The sequence below is a fragment of the Syngnathus floridae genome, chromosome 12 (genome assembly GCF_059516105.1).
Source record: "Syngnathus floridae isolate MCC-2025c chromosome 12, RoL_Sflo_1.0, whole genome shotgun sequence".
NCBI lineage: Eukaryota > Metazoa > Chordata > Actinopteri > Syngnathiformes > Syngnathidae > Syngnathus > Syngnathus floridae.
In genome coordinates this window covers 12,858,488-12,878,882 of record NC_142424.1, presented here as the reverse complement: position 1 = coordinate 12,878,882, position 20,395 = coordinate 12,858,488, and the positions used below count along the sequence as shown (strand labels likewise).

Genomic DNA, 20,395 nt, shown 5'->3' with positions numbered 1-20,395 from the left:
GGGCGACGCGAACAGAAACTATGGCAACCTAGACACATAGCAAAACTGGGGACGAGTACATGACAGTACCCCCCGCACAAGGGATGGCTCCCGACGTCCCAAAAAAACAAAACCCCCACGCGGCGAACAGGGGGGCGGGGGGAAGTGCACCAGTCCAAATGCCCTAACCGGCCAGGGCAAAGTCCTAACTGCGCTCGGCGGCAACTCTGGAACACAAACCGCAATCGGTGGCAACTCTGGAAAACGAACCGCAATCGGCAGCAACTCTGGAACACGAACCGCAATCGGCGGCAGCTCTGGAACACGAACCGCAATCGGCGGCAACTCTAGAACACAAGCCGCAATCGGCGGCAACTCTGGAACACGAACCGCAATCGGCATCAACTCTGGAACACGAACCGCAATCGGCGGCAGCTCTGGAACACGAACTGCAATCAGCGGCAACTCTGGAACACGAACCGCAATCCGCGGCAACTCTGGAACACGAACCGCAATCGGCGGCAACTCTAGGGACACGAACCGCAATCTGCGGCATACAAAAAGTCAGAGCCGCAATCGGCGGCGTTTGGAAGTCCGGACTGCGATCAGCGGCATTTGAAAGGCAGAGCAGTGCGCGGTAGCAAGAGCCACCACACGCCGCAGGAGTGGGAGTGGGGCAAGGGACGATCGCGGGTCCGGCGCAGCTGGCTTGAAGTCTGCCGGCGCCCGCGGGTCCTGCGACGCTGGGGTAGAGCCCGATGCCGGCCGCGAGTCTGATGGCGCCGGGAGGTACTCCAATGTCGGCCGCGGATCCGGCGTCGTTGGAGCGAAGTCCGACGGCAGCCACGGAGCTGCTGGTGCCAGAAGCACTCCGATGGCGGCCGAGGGTCCGGCGTCGCGGGAGCGAAGTCCGATGGCGGCCGCGGAGCCCATGGCGCTGGAACATGCTCGGACGACGGACGTGGATCGGGCGTCGCAGCGGGAGCTGATGGAGGAGGCTGGTCCAGGCGCTGGTCGCTATAGTGGTCGGCTCATTCTGTCATGGAACGAATGGAGCAGGCCGACCAAATGCAGCTTGGACCAGGGTTTATTGGAGGACTCAGAGACACACTCGGCAAACTGACATGACTTAACAAAATAAATAGAGGACTAACTGACAGGAACGTGACACAAAGGACGTGAAGACATTACGACAACAACAACACATGCAATGATCCGACGGGGAGTGAGGGGCAGACAGGACTTAAATACAAAACACGAAACACGAGGCAGGTGATCGCTGTTACATTGATTGAGGTGACACAGGAGGGGAAGGGCGACGCGAACAGAAACTATGGCAACCTAGACACATAGCAAAACTGGGGATGAGACATGACACTTTATTAAAATTTTTATAATAACAAAAGGTGTTCTAAAAAGATATTTAAAGTATGTGTTAAGAATTCTCCATGTTATTTATGTTATTCAGTCGTGCTTTGATTTGAGGTAGGGTGCTTTATTTTGAAGGCCGTTTTCAGATGATACCATTTCAAATCATTAAATCTCCTAAATCTGGAAGTCAATGAATGGAACTCATTGTCAGTGAGGCTCCATTTATTCCACAGCCATAGTGCGCCCTCATGCGGTTTAAAGTGAAAATAACATGTGAAGTGATCAACTATACTAGTAAGTAAGTAATGTGTTAATGATCAAGTAAAAATTTGTGAATAATTTTACATATGTGGCTCCTGAGTATAAGTCACCCCCCCAATGCGACTTATAGTCCGAAAAATACGGTATATCAAATAACTATAACATAAATATCAAGTTTATCTAACCATCCGTCTCACTCCAAATCATCAAATCCATGGAAATCATCGTCAGCACAGCCTCTACTTCCGGAGTCAACGGAGTTGTTTATAAGTGACACAGAGGACGACTGGTACTCCGGTGCGACTTGTATATGTTTTTTTTTCTTCTTTATTATGCATTTTATGGCTGGTGCGACTTGTACTCCGGAGCGACTTATAGTCCGGAAAATACGGTAGTATAATATCAGTGTGAGATCTCTCCTTATTAAAGACAATATAGATATTCTGTGGGTAGGAATTTGCATTCATTTCAATGATGAAAAATGATCTGAAATGAGAGTGCTTTGGCATGGTCATTGAAGCAATTAAACTTGAATCTCAAGGCACCACTAGAGCAACAATAGTTGAATACATAATACTGCTACTGGTTTTATAGTGAACTAAGTCAATGCATACCTATTTGGAGCATTGGGTTCATGAATGGTGATTGATTTTTATTTTGCCTTGACACATTCTGAGCATATGGACACTGTATATTGTTTACATACTAAACATGGTCTCAAAATTGGTCACATGGAATGGTCACAAAAAGGTTCCTTATACCCCTCCATCTAATAGTGTATAACAAAGCCTGTCCTAACAGTGGGCAAGGGTAGGGTAGAGGTATAGTTAATCCCAAAGAACCACAAAAATTCCTTTTGGATAAACTTGGGCGGTAGAATGTCATGCATGAAAGCTCTACACATACACAGAGATTCTGACAGTCATTTATGTCTGATTTCTTGTCTCCTTCTCTTCCTGTGGTTTCAGATATTCAGTGACAGTGCAAGAGTCCTATGCCCATCCTTTTGACCAGATTTATTACACCAGCTGCACAGACATCCTCAACTGGTTCAAGTGTACCAGACACAGGTGAGGATCACATCAGTGGCAATCATTTTCTCGACTATTTCTCGATTTTACATTATTCTCATTATTGCCATTCCTTGTTCACAAACGTTAAAGGTAAACGTCCTACCTCTATTTTCATGAACAATGAAAGTTTGGCGTGGGGCCCGTTGTAAATCTGCACAGAGGCAGGTTAGACCGGGTGTTGGTAATTTCGCAAACATGTGCAAGCAGGCGAGTATGGCTTGCATGGAGACACATATGTTCAAAAATGGAAGTAGTGATTCTAATGTGATCAGAGCATTGTAATAGTTTTTGATGATGTGGCAACAGACGACATAAGCAGTAGTGCTGTGCACTAATGAGTCGCAATTCATTTACTCATTCAATTGGGCATGGCATCATGAATATCGATTTGTAATTTTGTGCACACGGATGAGGCAGTATGACTTCTCCACAATTGTCGTTCTACTGTTGGCGCTCATCTGACAGTGGAGACCAGCTGCAAGAAAAGTGGATGGGATGGATGGATTGTCATGGGAAAGAGCGAGCAGGATGACGAAGTGCGAACACTTGAAGAACTTGGTCGGTCAGTACATGGAAGACGGGTCGGCAACTAGGACAAAGCAAGGCAAAGGGCAAGGAACAAGGCACAAGCATTTGGGGTCGTACTGACAATGACTGTAGTGCGGTGTTTAAATAGTGGCTGGCTAACTGGTCGTGACAGGCGCAGGTGCTTGTCTTGATGAGAGTGGCGTGTCTAAGAGTGCATGGAAAGTTCCCGGCTGGAAGGAGTGTGGCACGGGCGCATGGGATGGATGGATGGATGGATGGATGGATGGATGGATGGATGGATGGATGGATGGATGGATGGATGGATGGATGGATGGGTGGATGGGTGGATGGATGGATGGATGGATGGATGGATGGATGGATGGATGGATGGATGGATGGATGGATGGATGGATGGATGGATGGATGGAGGGATTAGGAGGGAGGGATGATGGATGGTTGGATGGATGGATGGATAGATGGAGGGAGGGAGGGAGGGAGGGAGGGAGGGAGGGAGGGAGGGATGATGGATGGATGGATGGATGGATGGATGGATGGATGGATGGATGGATGGATGGATGGATGGATGGATGGATGGATGGATGGATTATTCATTAATCAGAACAATTTAGTCAACATTCCAAGTCTCAGGAATACAAACCCTGAATCTCTTTTCATTGAAGTATAATTGTGGAAACTCATCATTGATATAACAGTATAATGTATACAGCCTGCTGGACAAGCCAGCTTGCTGGACATGGGGTTTTGCAAATAATTGAATATATATATATATATATATATATATGTATATGTATATATATATATAACTGACGATGAGTCCAACGTCAGCACCGCATGTACTTCCGGAGTCAGCAGCGGCGTTTTTTTTTTTAAGTGACTTGTATGATTTGGAGTGACACGGATGGTTTAATAAACGTCTAATTTGAATAACTGTTAATAGGTTACGTCAGGCACGTTCTCAGTTCTTCCTTTGTGTTTATGTAACGCTAACAACCTGTATAATTTGCCTGTTGTTGCCTATTCATGTCTGTTCTTGGTGATGGATTTTGACAAATAAAGTTCCCCCAAAAATGCGACTTGTACTCCTGTGCGACTTATATATGTTTTTATTATGTTTTTATTATATTATGTATTTTTTTCTTCTTTATTATGCATTTTATTGCTGGTGCGACTTGTACTCTGGAGCAACTTATAGTCCGGAAAATACACGTGTATATACAGTCAAACCTCGGTTTTCGAACGTCACGGTTCTCGAACAAATCGGAATTCTAATAAAAAATTCGCGATTTTTTTGCTTCGGTAATCGAACAAAAATTCGGAGGTCGAACCTCGCGAGATGAGCCGAGAGGACCCGAGAAAACCCGACTGCGCGGCCCGGATGACGACTGACTCCGTTCGTTGTTATTGTATTTTCGTTAATTTGAGGATTGTATTAATCCCTAATCATGCCTCCAAAAAAAGAAAGTGGGAACAGTAAAGCCATCCTAAAACACAAAGAAAAATACCTACGAAAATCGACTAGTTCAGGGTGTAGTCTGGCTTTCGCCCAATATCAGCTGGGATGGGCTCCAGCACGTACACAACCCTGAACAGGATAAGAGGTGTTGAAAATGGATGGATGGAGCTATGAAAAATATGCAAGTCTGCAGGTGCTGAGCCAAAGGTATTCGGGGGTCAACTCTATAATCATAATGGAATCTAACCTAACTGGTCTTCATCTCACTGGACAATTGACCTTCCTGTTTGTGTGAAGGGTAAGCTACCGGACTGCGTATCGCAGAGGAGAGAAGACTATGCATCGTAGGAAATCCCAGTGCTGTCCAGGCTTCTTTGAAAATGGAGAAATTTGTGTTCGTGAGTATCTTCACAAATTTACAGCTGCGTAAAAAGCCTGGTTCGTCTGCTTTAATGGACAATGTGTTGTAAAATCACCACCACCAAAGCTGAAACAATGATCACATGAAACACAACGCTTTGCATTATTTGACATGATTCAAGCCTCAGTCAAAATATTCTGTATCATTACAAACATAGAGCCACACTTACAAAAATGATTATATATGTATACATACACTCACCACCCCATAGTGGCTACATTTATATGGACACTTTTATTCGGATTAAAAGCCTGATCGAAATAATAGTAATAATAATAATAATAATAATAATAATAATAATAATAATAATAATAATAATAATAATAATAATAATAGGCGGCACGGTGAGGGACTGGTTTGCATGGCCGCCTCACAGTTCGGAAGGTGTGGGTTTGATTCCACCTCCTGCCCCACCCTGTGTGGAGTTTGCATGTTCCCCCATGTTTTATTTGAAGAAATCTATAGCCAATAGATGAATTGTGTTGCTTATGTCTTCATTTATGATAGCCATTGTATTCCTTTGTTCAGACAAGGGTTGTGGGTCTTACCTTAGCAAACATTTCCGACAGTTTCAGCAGCAACTTCTGCCTTTGTTGCTGCCGAAACTGTCGGAAAAGTTTGCTAAGGTAAGACTTTGTCTGAACAAAGTAATACAATGGCTAACATATCCAAATTTAGCTAGATAAGTTAACGTTCAGCAACTTATAGTAGCTCATGGACTCTTCCAGGTTTTAATTCTAGACAGAGATCATACATTTTAGACTCAGAATTAACTGAAGGTTATCCGGTTTTTCCGCTTCTAAATGACGGCAGCAACATTTTAGCTTCTCATGCATTTCATTTAATAAAATATGTAATTTCTCTTATATAATGGAAGAAGTGGAGCAACATGGGGTACTGATACTTAAGTCAAGTCAAATTGTTGTGCTTCCAAACCAGTATCCACTACAGTATGCGTGCGTCCCTTCAACAAGCAAAGTAGATGTTCTCTGATTCACACATTGCCTTACATCCTTCTCTCTCCCTCTTTAGCTCATTGTTCAGAGAGCTGTGTTCACGGCCGTTGTGTGGCCCCCAACACCTGCCAGTGTGAGCCTGGATGGGGGGGGTCCAATTGCTCCAGCAGTAAGTCCTCCAGCTGTTGCTGTCTGTGAGGTGACAAGTCTTTGTTTGGGAGAGCCTCATGTTCTGTTAAGTGTTAGAAGAGGAAAAACATATAGACTATATTATTGTTTAGGTTATTCCTAATGGTTTAAGAAAACTGTTGCCAAGCTTTTACTAACTTACTAACATTGTCTGTACAGTTCAAAAGGAGCTAGGAGTTAAATTTTTCTCCACTTAAGCTCTGCCTTTGAGTACTTTGATTTCAAAGTAATGACCCTCATAGTCAACCTCGAAAGTGTTTTAGGTCAATATAAATTGGTGTTAGTTTTCATAGGAGCTACAGCATCCAGGACAGTTGAAATTTTCACTTGTACTCTAAATTGTCCTTAGGTGTGATTGTTTGTGTGAATGGTTGCTTATTGTTGCCCTGTGATTAGCTGGCGACCAGTTCAGGCTATAACCTGCCTGGGAGATAGAGATGGGCTCCAGTGCACCCGCGACCCTCGTGAATATAAGCAGTTCAGAAAATGGATGGATGGATGGATGGATGGTTGCTATAAGTGGGGAATTCAATGCTTTGCTTTAAAAAAAAAAAAAAAATGAATAGATGGTTATTTCAGTTATAGTTGCTAACAGCAGGCCTTTTTCACTGACTGTTTGCTGATTGAAGGGCATTCATGTAAATGGCAGTATAGTGAGTTGTTTAGCATTTGAGAAACATCCCACACTGTGACAAATACAGACAGGTGTTGCGGCTCGCACGGCAATAGACGCGACAATTCTGGTTCGGGTTATTGGGCACAACTGCTAAATAACTGAAAAACATTTTAGAATATAATGAATCTGAAGAAAGCACCTTTTTTACACAGCCATTTGATTAGAAATGAATAAGAGCAAATAGTGTCAAGTGAAGGGATGTTACAATTGAAAAACATTTTCAACACACACTCCCAAAAATGAGAATGATATGAACCATGTTAAATGAAGAAAGCTGAAATTAAGCATCATAACATGCTTTTTTTTAAAAAACTATTTGTATTCGCATTAATAACCATCTTTGCAGAACTATGAGCAGTATCTCAAAACTGATTAGCAAATTGTATTTATTCAGATAATTATTGGGGCATTTTGAACTCCAGAAGAGATCACACATTCCCACACCGTTTGGGAAAGGAATAGAACACAACAGGTGCTTTTTTCGCTCTTTTTGTGAATCCTTCAGCTAGTTAGAACACTCTTTTCCATGAGTACGATATGCTTGGTAGACTGCATAATCACCAAAGAGATGGGGGGAAAAATATACTTTCAGTCCAGCTCAGAAGCCTTGTGGTATAAGTGTCCGCCCTGAGACTGGGAGGTCGTGGGTTTAATCCCTGGGTCATACCAAAAGACTATAAAATGGAACCCGATGCCTCCCTGCTTGACACTCAGCATTAAGGGTTGGAATGGGGATCCTGTGAGGAGCTGCGTCCCACAGTCATTATTAGCAATGTATAGCTTCTACTATGGAAGCTCGTCTGAGGATGACCTAACTAACCTGTTCTCCATTTAGTGGACCCTCATTTCACTGCTTTTGGGGACTGTCACTGAGGAGACAAAACAAATCAACAGCTAAAGTTAAGTTTCCTAAAGCTGACATCAGAAGAAAGTATGCCATCCATGTTTTATCCATAATCAAAGTCATTTGACCCTTTAACCATCGTCAGTAGTATGGTGTTCTGTGGCCATTTTAAGTAGACAGATAAATTAGAACAATTTGCTGTCAAGCAAGTGGATGAAGTTATACAGTAAAGCCTCATTGCTAAGTCATTGAAACATAATTTGAAAAAAGCGACCAAACCTATATATTGTGCAGTTTTAGAGTCTACAAGATCCCAACTTTAGATTGCTTTGTGCAGTGGAGAAATACAACATTATACATGTATGCTCCTCATGGCCCTTTTTTTTTCTTTTCCTTTTTTGCAGTATAAACATGCACTGCTTTAACCATGGTGGTAGTGGTAGCGCTTGTAAGTGTTTCCCCAGACGTCTGACCAGTAATTTAAATATGGTAACAGTGCAGAATGTGAAGTGACTTCTAGTTGGGTGTATGTTTTGCTTTCGCCGAGACACAAGCAAAGTTTTGTTTGGAAGTGTTATGGATTATGCAAGGTTTCCAGCAGATTATGTTGTCAGTTATTAAGTATAGCGCCATTGTGTATAACTTTTCAATCAAACCTTTCGTTTTCTCAAAATAGACCACAGGATGTGAGGTATTTACTGTGTTTTTCAGGTCAACAGCCCTTAACAATACATCTGAATATCAATTTAGGGCGCAATAACAGGAAATGGGGGTAGCTGGATTCAAAGGGGAGCACGAATAATAGCAGAAAATTGTGTGGCGGGAAATGTCTTGGGGCAGTGGAGCTTGTGACTGAGGACACATGACAACAGCCCAAAATATTTTGACGTTCGCTTTTGAGACCTTAGCTTTAGCATGCATACTGTAAATACTGAATAAAGTATTTTTGTATAGAAAATAGAAAGATCGATAGATAGATACTACTGTATTGATCCCAGGGGGAAATTAAGTTGCCATCAGTTAAATACATAAATAAACAGATACACAATATAAATATCGGACACGACAAAAACGATAACAAAAGAGAGGAAGAGAATACATCTGATTAAATTAAATAGATAGGTTACTAATTAGTTATTAATAATACTTATTAATTTTAACCATTTTATTTGTCATACATTGACATTAGTAAAATGTAAAAATAATAATACTACAGCTTTTTATTCCTATGTAAAAAACAAATAATACAATTAGTCATGATTACATTTTCCATTGTCAATTGAAAATGGAACAAACAAATGACACTGGGTTCTTTTCATTTGTTTGGTTTGCTTGTATGTTATTTTTGTCTTGTACACCACAGAATCACCACAGAACACTGCATACTGATGAAACAGTTCTAATGTGTCCAGAGGAGAACACACATTCCAAAACAGTTCAGGGAAGCAGTAGAATGTTTTTTTCACTCCTTGTGAATCTTCTGTATCAGTGAAAAAAACGGTTGCCTGTGAGTGTGCCATGCTTGGTAGACTGTGAATCATTAAATCGATGGGAAAAAAAACACTTGCATTCCCATTCTCCACTTAGCCTACCCCCCTTCCATCTCTTTTGTGGACTGTCCGTCGCTGAGGGGAAAAAAAACAGCTGAACTTGAATTTCTAAAACTTGACATCAGCAGTACGCAACATTTTCCTAATGATAATTTTGACAATCATGTAGTAGTTTTATCCAATCCTTTGTCCATTGTCAGCAATATATCTATGTTTTTCATAGCCGTCCCGAATAGACAGATGAATAAGAACCAGTTGTTGTCAAGCAAGTGGATAAGGAGCCTCAAACGCCTGGAGTTTGGCCTTTCTTTAATCCAGGTCAGGTTTCATAAAGGTTCCAGGGCAGGTGGACGTGAATGCACAAGGATTTCATGTGTGCATTTTAGTATCGCTAATCCCCTTTGTCTGTCCCTGTATCCTTAACACACAACGAGACTGCCTGAGAATAAAGAAGTATGGTTTTTTTTACCAGGTCAGTCTGAAGCAGGCTAATGCAGGCAGAAGAAAAGGAGCTTGTTAATCACTTGAACAGCTTCCGAATGTTGAACTGGCATAGTGTTAATTAGCATTCTGGGCATACAGTATTCACTTTCAAGCTGAGTTTATTTGGTGAAAAGAGGATCTGACCCCCCTCCCCCCCAAAAAATCCACGATTATTCATGTAAAAGCAGTTTTGAAGGATACAGTTCTTTTATTTGTGTTCTGGTTGGACACGTTTTTATAATTTCATTTGTATGTATTATTAATACAAACAGGCGCACTGGGTAGCACGTCCGCCTCACAGTTAGGAGACTGCGGGTTCGGTTCCACCTCCAGCCCTCCCTGTGTGGAGTTTGCATGTTCTCCCCTTGCCCGCGTGGGTTTTCTCCGGGGATTCCGGTTTCCTTCCGCTTCCCCAAAAACGTGCTTGGTAGGCCAATTGAGCACTCCAAATTGCCCGTAGGTGTGAGTGCGAGTGCGGATGGTTGTTCGTCTCTGTGTGCTCTGCGATCGGCTGGCAACCAGTTCAGGGTGTCCCACGCCTACTGCCCGATGACTGCTAGGATAGGCTCCAGCACGTGGGGACAAGCGGTATAGAAAATGGATAGATGGATTAATAAACACATACACACGCAAACGCACGCACACACAGCTGATGTAATCCTTTAAAAATTCACATAATACTTTGTAGACATTGTGCACTATTTTGCAAACAGTTCATTCACGCTCACCACTCAAATCTGCTGTTTTACTGTGGAAAACAACATGTCAAAACCCTCAAGGTTATACTGTAAGTACTTGTATGGGTTACGTCTCTTTGAGAAATCTTTCTGTCTTTTTTGGTGGTCTCAGTGTCATTGATGTATTCAAAGTTCACTTTCACCATGGACAGTGCGAAGCATTTAACCTCTGCTCTGAAGCTGAGCCTTCAGGCTTAATTAAATAGGCGTTGATTCACTCTATAGTCTTTTTTCAAGACAGGAGATGATTTAACTTGACTAGGCTATTTTAATCCAAATTTCAGAAAGTTAATTCAACAGAATCCTGGATTAAAAATGTAAATTAATCTATAACTATTGTTAAACCCGGTATGGGAAATTGGACCCAGAAGTTTAAGGACTGGCCTGATTAAAGTTTAATAACGGACAGAAGTAAATTAGATGTCACTGATTGGGAGAGGAAATATTTTAAAATGGATAGATTTCACCATAGATTGCCCTGCCTAGCTTTTAATGCTAACTCCACAGCTGCAACACTGAAACTAATGGTTTGTGAGTCATGGCAGATTGTGATAAAAATAAACGCTTACATTTACTCTCTCAATATAATACACTGTTTCAAATGATTTAGTTCGAGATATTCTGTTAGATTAAAGATGTAGTATGATCAGTTTGGACACCAAAGGCTAGATTTTCATCTACCCCTTAAACTGTTAACTGCCTCCATGGACAAGCTCATTAGAAAACAAGCAGTCTTTTTATTTGGCATGTTATGCCTTCCAGCGAAGTAAGACTTGATTACGTGTGCCTTTGGCTTTGAAGAGGACCTAACATCACACACAGTTAAAGAAAGAAACTTGCAGTGATGCTATGGGTAGAACAGAAATTGCAAATGTACATTTTGTGTGTCTACATAATACACCATGGATAAACGATGAAAGGCGACTTTTCACTAGTGTGCAAATTAGTCACGGTCAATTTTGGTCATCAGTTAAGTATGTTTGAAGATAAGACTCAATTCCACTGTGGGAAATTGACTGATTAGAGCAGCAAAAGACAATAGAATGGACAATCACATCAAATTAAAAGAAAATCTCTCCTAAGCATTTGGATAAAACTGCAAAGATTTGTATCTAAATATAATTTAAGGTGGAACATTCCCTTTGACTTGATGCACTCATATCTTTTAAATAAAAAAATATTTTCCAATTCAGATTGTTTTTTTATCACCCCTATTAGATGTATTTTTTCTGATTATTGTGATGCATTTAAACAATGCAAGATAAGATTAAATTATATTTAAAAAGGACAGATCTAATGTTGCATATTGCATGTTTGATACATTCTAACCCTTTGTTTGTTTGTTTTTGCCATTTTCTTCAGCTTGTGACAGTGGCCACTGGGGTCCCCACTGCAGTAACAGATGTCAGTGCCAGAACAAAGCTCTATGTAACCCCATTACTGGCGCCTGTATCTGCACTCCTGGATACAAGGGATGGCGTTGTGAGGAAGTGTGTAAGGTGGGCACCTATGGTAATGGTTGCCAGCAGAAATGCCAGTGCCGAAATGGGGCTAATTGTCACCATGTGACTGGAGAATGCAAGTGCTCACCAGGATACACTGGAGCTTTGTAAGTTCAAGTGTGAAATTGACTTTTTTTTGCCTCTAATCCTAAAAATGATTATTTAATATTCCATGTTCCCTGCGATCATTAATTTGACAGTCCGCTACCTAATGAGCATGACAAGTTCAGGGGGAACCTTTAATGCTTAACAGCAACTCATGGAAGATTGCATATTCTCAGTTGAATTATTTATTGAGTGCCAGTAGGATCGAGACACGCTCATGGAGTATTTATTATTCTCCTAAATGCGGGAGAAAGGTCAAATCTGTCCAAAATGGTTCCTATTCTTTGTACTCCCTGAGCCAAGCACACGCAGGGCGGTCAGTGACTCGACCTCGTAGCCCATGTGACAGTCTTAACTGCTTCCAACTATGATATGTTGTGTGCAAGGGTGCAGGTAAATAGGAAGCTGGAACTGCAGGAGATATGCTCACACTGATTCAGTGACACAACAACCTAGAAGTCACCGTAATTACCAAGGAGGCGTAGTCTAACTGGAGTAAAACCCAAAAGGGTTTTGTAATTGTAATTACAACAGATTACTACTGCCTGTAGAGTCCCAATGTTGTTTTGGACATTGTTGTTCTCCAAGTAAAAACAAACAATAGTGTTTGTTGACCAATGTTTATTTCACTAATGTAGAAAATGCTCACCACAATTAGGCAATGATGTAGCAGTCACATATTTCCATGACTTCATGCAGCCTGATGCAGCATGACAATGTCATTATAACAAGACAGCTGCTGTTTTCAAAGCCAGAATCTGCAGCTGCATTTTACAAACCGAAGGCAAGACAGTATAGTTAAAAAATTTACTGTCAATTGATTATCACCCCCTTACCTGAAGCAATATTGGAGACAGTAATGTTATATTTTAAGAAAGTCTTCTGGCGTTGGGCTATTGTCAAGGCTCTAGAACAGGGGTGGGCAATTAATTTTTACAAGGGGCCACATGAAAAACCTGAGTTGTGTCAGAGGGCCACACCTATGATAACTTAAACCTGCTCAATTTTCTTCCATTGTAAAATGCACTAAATTATTTATTTTAAATAGCTGGTACTGGTAATTAGAAGAATACAATTATTCTGTTTATATTTATATTAAGCTCTGTGAAATTGTGGTGTATAGGTCAAATAAAAAAACAATCATTAATCAGTACAATTTATTGTTAACTTCTTTAACTTTACCTCAAATGACAAAGCCGCTGCATCTCTGGGTGTGAAGTTTGATAAAAAGTCCTTGTTGGGCTTGCAGTTTTGCTAGCAATGCATCAGCCTCTGTTGTGCGCTGTTTATCAGACAGATAAAGATGTATTTTTTCTCATGCTTGGTCGTGTAGTGACGACTCAAATTATATTCTTTGAACACAGCGACCTGTGTACCACAAATCAGGCACACGGCTTTACCTTTCATTTCTGTAAAGAAATACTTGGCAGTCCATGTCTTGAAAACACGGCACTCCTTGTCAACTTTTCTTTTCTGAGGGCAGCATTTCTTCGCACTGTTCACCTTCACGCACAGCTCACATACTCGTACGCTACACAGAAGTGCGATGCCTTTCAAAATAAAAGCAAAACAGTTGTATTGCATGCACGACACAGATTTTTTTTTTTTTAATTAAGTTGTAATCAAATACAATTGACGTTTGGCCTCATGCGGGCTGGACAGGGACGCACAAAGGGCCGGATGTGGTCCACGGGCCGTATTTTGCCCAGGTCTGCTCTAGAACAAACTCTTACCACCATAGAGAGGCCATCAAATTTTATTTGAAGTGAGTGTGACAAGATGACTCAGCATCTTCACACAATGCCTTGTTGGTTTAATAATGCCAAACAGAACAAATGGATTTGGCAACGGAGTCTATTGAATGACTGCTTAGTGTGGCATGTGGTTTAGTTGTCTGTCACACAGTCAAAGCCTCGTTTTTTTTTGTACTGAGTGTACTCCGGTTACTTCCCTTTCACACAGCCTGAATAACCTGATCATTTATTTAAATAATGAATTTAAAAAAACAACAAAAATTGTTTGTACCTTTTGATCTTCCAAGGAGAAATTGTCTGAACACTATATGTTTGCACGTGAATATTGTTGGGTTTTCTCTGCAGTTGTGAGAATGTATGTCCTCCGGGTAAACATGGACAGCACTGTGAAGAGAGGTGTCCTTGCCAGAACGGCGGCATATGTCACCATGTGAGTGGAGAGTGCTCTTGTCCAGCAGGATGGATGGTATGCACACATCTCTAACATTCTTTCTCCAGAAAAAAAAAATGTTTTTTTTTACTTATTGTATTATAAAATGTGTACTTTTACGGGTTGTTATAACGACAACAAACAAAAATGATTGAGAAACCTTCTAGGAATTGCACTTGATGAGCAAAAGTATTGGGACGACTTGTCATCGCACATCAGAGAACTGATAGTGGGAAAAAAATACATACCGTATTTTTCGGACGAAAAGTCGCTCCAGAATATAGGTCGCATTAGCCGTAAAATGCACAATAACGTGAAAAAAAACATATAAGTCGCTCCGGAGTATCAGTCGCATTTGGAGGGAAATGTATTCGACAAAATCCAACACCAAGAACAGACATGAACGAGCAACAACAGGCTAAACGATAGGTATGCTAACGTGACATGAACAGAAACAAAGAGCTGAGAACGGGCCTGACGTAACATTCAGAGTTATTCGAATAACTATTACATAAATAACTCATTTATAAAACCATCTGTGTCCCTCCAATTCATTAAATCCATCGATCGTCCTTTATGTCAACAATGGGTGCGCGCCGCTGACGGCGCTTGCACTTCAAAATATTCCACAGGCCCATATAACGATATATAAATTATATATCAAATAACTATTGGGACGACTTGTCATCGCACATCAGAGAACTGATAGTGGGAAAAAAATACATACCGTATTTTTCGGACGAAAAGTCGCTCCAGAATATAGGTCGCATTAGCCGTAAAATGCACAATAACGTGAAAAAAAACATATAAGTCGCTCCGGAGTATCAGTCGCATTTGGAGGGAAATGTATTCGACAAAATCCAACACCAAGAACAGACATGAACGAGCAACAACAGGCTAAACGATAGGTATGCTAACGTGACATGAACAGAAACAAAGAGCTGAGAACGGGCCTGACGTAACATTCAGAGTTATTCGAATAACTATTACATAAATAACTCATTTATAAAACCATCTGTGTCCCTCCAATTCATTAAATCCATCGATCGTCCTTTATGTCAACAATGGGTGCGCGCCGCTGACGGCGCTTGCACTTCAAAATATTCCACAGGCCCATATAACGATATATAAATTATATATCAAATAACTATTATATAAGCAATAATATTATCAAACCATCTGTGTCACTCCAAATCATTAAATCCATCAATCGAATTCCTCGTCCTTTGTCAACAACGCCGCGCGTGCGCCCTGACGTCAGCCTCGTCGTTATTCCACAGATCTAGTATATAACTATATTGTAGCGTTAACAAAGTACAAGGACACAAGCACCGGCGTCGACTTCCAGGCGTGTGGCGGCGTGGACTTCCATTCCCGGAAGTGGCACTTCCAGCCACGGAGGTGGAAGAGAGCTCCATAGAATAGGACCAGGCGTGCGTAAAAGCCATGTCGAGCCCCATCCACCGTCCCCGGACAGCCACCTGGCCGAGCACCGGCCCCCGACTTCCATCCACGGAGGTGAAAGAGAGCTCCGTAGATTAGGACCGGGCATGCGTAAAAGCCATGACCGAGCCCCATCCACCGTCCCTGGGCAGCCCCCCGGCCGAGCACCGGCCCCCGACTTCCATCCACGGAGGTGAAAGAGAGCTCCGTAGAGTAGGACCAGGCGTGCGTAAAAGCCATAATACTTTTTCAAACCTTCTGTGTCACTCCAAATCCTTAAATCCTTCAAACTCTCATCCTCCGTGTCACTTCCAAACAAAGCCGCTAATGATGCCGGTAGTACGTGGGGCCCTTCGTCATCTTCATCATCCCGTGATCGAATCTTTGTCCTTTATGTAAACAGCTGCGCTGCTGACATCAATTGAAATTCAAATTACAGTAATCCCTTGTTACATTGCGGTTCGTTTATCGCGGTTTCACTTTTTTGTTTTTAATTTTTGAAATTTGATGAAAAAATTCACATATAAGTCACTCCTCAGTATAAGCCGCCCCCCCACCCAAACTATGAAAAATAGTATAGTCCGAAAAATATGGTATGTTGTTATTGAATGATAGCTTCCCCTTTTATGGAAATACTGTCTGAAATATTTAAAAGTGTGTTTGTGGAAGATTTTCTCAATTCCAGAAAAATATTCATAATGTGTAACATTGAATGTTGGAGGAGATGTCATGATTCACTATGAATATGACAATGAACTTTTTTGGCATAGCATCCATCACACATTTACTCATGTTATGGCGCAGAATTTATTACTATATCTAGTCCCTATGTCATTTATTATAGATTTTCGGGGTAGGAATAAAATGCAACAGAAAATAATAGAATCGTGATCCTATAGTGCAAATATAAAAGCCAATAGGAACCAGTCATGAGGCCAATGGAAAGAGACAGTGTTGTGAATCTGATCAGTCTGTGGTCTGTTTGTCAGGAAGTCCAGGACCCAGTTTGCTCCTCAGGTGTTGTGGGTGCTGTTAGGTGCTGTATGCTAAGATGGCATCATCAGTGTCAGAGCGGTCCTTCTTGTAGGTGTACTGCTGAGGGTTACCAGTGGCATCAGTGAAGTTTTCAATTCAAATCACGATCATCTTCTCAAAGCCTTTAATGACTATCAGCATAAGGGCTATTGGCCGATAGCCATTCAAAGCAGTTTCTGTGGAGCTCTTGGGTTAAAGGATAATACTGTAGGTGTAGAGGCTTTGTTGTTAAAAAAGACCATTTGCATTTCAGGCAGCTGGTAGGCACAAATCTTCAGTACCTGACCCCTGGACATTTGTACGCAGAGATTAATCTTTTGCATAGTCTTCCTCACATCTGTTGGGGTGAGTGGCGTGTAATCAGGTGGTGGTGTGTCTCCTATTGGCGGTGTTGTTACTGGTTTCTTCAAACAGAGCAAAGAAGTAGCGGAGGGCATCTGGCAGGGCATTATGCATCCTTGGTGTTCTAGTTAGTAAAGCACATGATGCCTTGCCACAGTTATTAGAGGTGAAGTGACCCTGGGTGTTCTGTGCCCACCTTATGGGGAAACCCGAGTGACTGAGAGTGCCCACAAAATCACGAGCACAACAAGCTACAATGAAGGGCTAGGCATTAGAGCAAGACAACAGTGCTAACACAATCCCATTAAAGTTCATGCTAAATATGTTCTTTTAAGAAGTGACTGAGAGTTCCCACAAAATCACGAGCACAACAAGCTAAAATGAAGGGCTAGTAAGCATTAGAGCAAGACAACAGTGCTAACCCAATCCCATTAAAGTTCATGCTAAATATGTTCTTTTAAAAAGCCAAATTCCTCCACACCAACCTCAGCCTAACAAGCCTTACAACCCAGACTAAGATGAAATTAGAATCATTGAGCATAGTAGGTGAACCCAAACAATTTATTCACATCTATTCCTATCGTTTGGCACAATTTGCGTACTTGAAGATCAAGCGCTAAAGTGTTGTGCAGTTGGGAATTTGAAATGATGAATAAGTGAAATGGGGAATAAGATATGGAGACATTCCTATTCTCTTTATAAAAATGGGCATCTAGCGGGTAAATAGAGAAAGTGAAAGTGAGTCCTGTAGGAAGAAAGCAAGACTTCAAGAAAATATGAGGAAACTTCCTTATTGAGTTCTGGCCAGTGTGTCATTGCGGTTTGTATGACTATTTCTGTAGCTTGGAAAGAGACGGGCATTTTGTTTTCTCTAGCTTCGAATTTTTATCCTAACATTGGCAAACCACATCCTGTCTAGAAGTCTACGTTAACACAAGCAAATAACATTGACATTCATTCTGTCGTCTCTCAAATTCTTTATTCATTTTGTCGTCTCACAAATTCTTTATTGCAATATTAGTGTTTTCCAAAGTGTTGAAATAGTCCTGACCTGTAACACTAATTTGTGGATAACACACCACACATTTTACGATAGATAAAGCTAAAGCAGAGGGATCAAAACCAAGGGGGACATTAATCATGTTTGCACCAAGTTAGGTGGAAAATATTAAACATGTGCACTGTGTGTGTGTACCTACCTACCTACCTACCTACCTACCTACCTACCTACCTACCTACCTACCTACCTACCTACCTACCTACCTACCTACCAAGCTATCCGTCCGTCCATCCATCCATCCATCCGTCCGTCCGTCCGTCCGTCTGTCCGTCCGTCTGTCATCTATCATCTATCAGATAATTCTCTAATATATAGTATATAATTCATTATTTATTGTATGAATGTATTGTTTTATTTGATAGGGTACAGTATGTGGACAACCATGTCCAGAAGGAAGATTTGGTCCAAACTGTTCCCAGGAATGCCAATGCCACAACAATGCCTTCTGTAGTTCATCCACTGGACAGTGTTTCTGCAGCCCCGGATACATGGGAGAACGGTAAGTGTTAGGGTTGACAAATTAGAATCATTAACTTTGTTAGAACCTTCCACCTTTCCTTGACTCGTGGAAAGTTTCCACATTCAGTTGTTGAAAATTTCCAAACGATGTGGAAACATTCTTGCTTAGTTAGTTATCTAACATGCTCCACTAGTATCTATTTCCACAACCTTGTAAAACAAAGAGCTAAGACCCTCTGCACTGATTAACCAGGTTGCAGAGGTGACCCCCAAAACCTGCTCACTCTCACCCCCACCCTGCTTTCTCTCAATAAATATTCCCTTGCAAGAGTAAGTACCTCTACACCACACAGTGTGCTGATGGCTTTCTCCGCTTGCAAGAGTAAACTGGGCAAACTGTCTCCAGTGTGGTTCTTGCATAAAAGGTAGAGTGGGCAAAACTATCAGCAAGAGACACATTTCGCTCCAACAGAAAAAAAGAGCTTTATGCTATGATTTGTTATTCTATCAATCAGAATCACCTTTATTGTCGCTGTACACAGTACCGTATTTTCCGGACTATAAGGCGCACCGGACTATAAGGTGCACCTTCAATAAATGGCCCATTTTAAAACTTTGTCCATATATAAGGCACACCGGACTATAAGGTGCAGCATTAATGCAATCACAATATAATAACTTGAAATCGTGAAAACAATAACAATATATCAATAATGTTAATATCACATAACACAAAATAAATAAATAAATGTAAAGCCTACTTTAATAAGTACAAAACAAAACAGTCATAGATCAGTAAACTTGAAAAGTTAACGTTAAAGATTAAGAATAACAAATAAACAATTTTATGAAAGTTGAATTATTTTTTATTAGATGTATTAAGTTTGTTTCATTGTTATTGTTGTATGGATAAGAAGGGTGATATTGGTGTTTGTGACTCCAGTAAACAGGCCAGGTTGCATCGTGTCAGATATTTAATCCAAATCAAATCATTCTCCATTTTATCTTTTTTATTTCAACTTCAGACGCAACAAATTACTTTATAATCACAAAATAATGATCATAGTCTTTTTGATTCATGAGTCATAGTCTTCAGCTGGCCACTTATGATTGATTTTATGTCACAATGCTTCGGGCCAGTTTAAATTTAGACGCGGGCCGCATTTGGCCCGCGGGCCAGAATTTGGTCCATATATAAAGCACACCTGACTATTAGGCGCACTGTCGGCTTTTGAGAAAATTTGAGGTTTTTAGGTGAGCCTTATAGTCCGGAAAATATGGTACATCGAAATTTGAGCGCTGCTCCCTTTGGTGTAAAAAGTAAATTAAAACAATCAAACAATTGTCATTCTGTTCGATCCATCTTCTGGCACAAACTGTAAACTGTCAGACATGATATTAACTGTTCATGTTTGTTTCATTCATCTTTGATTCATATTTTTGAGCTTGGGTCTAAGTCTTCAGGGTGTTTCTCGGTTACTATCTCTATGATCTGTCCTCATTAACACTAGAGTATAGTTAGGTGAGCAAACTTTACAGCTTGTTAATAACAGTGCAAAGTTTAACTCAAATGATATCTTCCTGTCCTTTCACATTGTTTGGACAATCACAGAAAGAAAACAAAACCAACAAACCTTGTTAGTGTTTTCTTGGACAAACCTCGCTGAGAACCCACCACATTTTGAAGTCCATATAATTAGCAATATCAGAGGGCATGCACCAT

The 20,395-nt window shown here is 41.1% G+C and overlaps 1 protein-coding gene across 3 annotated transcripts in view; it reads left to right on the top strand.

Annotated features, from left to right (window-relative positions):
* The window catches only part of megf10 (multiple EGF-like-domains 10), an 88,703-nt gene that overhangs the window by 10,729 nt on the left and 57,579 nt on the right, over positions 1-20,395 (top strand). For all 3 annotated transcript variants that reach the window (XM_088391144.1, XM_088391143.1, XM_088391145.1), the window contains exons 3-8: positions 2,580-2,681; positions 4,984-5,084; positions 6,140-6,232; positions 11,905-12,151; positions 14,249-14,369; positions 18,576-18,712. In XM_088391144.1, the coding sequence (XP_088247270.1) occupies positions 2,580-2,681; positions 4,984-5,084; positions 6,140-6,232; positions 11,905-12,151; positions 14,249-14,369; positions 18,576-18,712 (801 nt within the window). The remainder of the gene's footprint in view (positions 1-2,579; positions 2,682-4,983; positions 5,085-6,139; positions 6,233-11,904; positions 12,152-14,248; positions 14,370-18,575; positions 18,713-20,395) is intronic.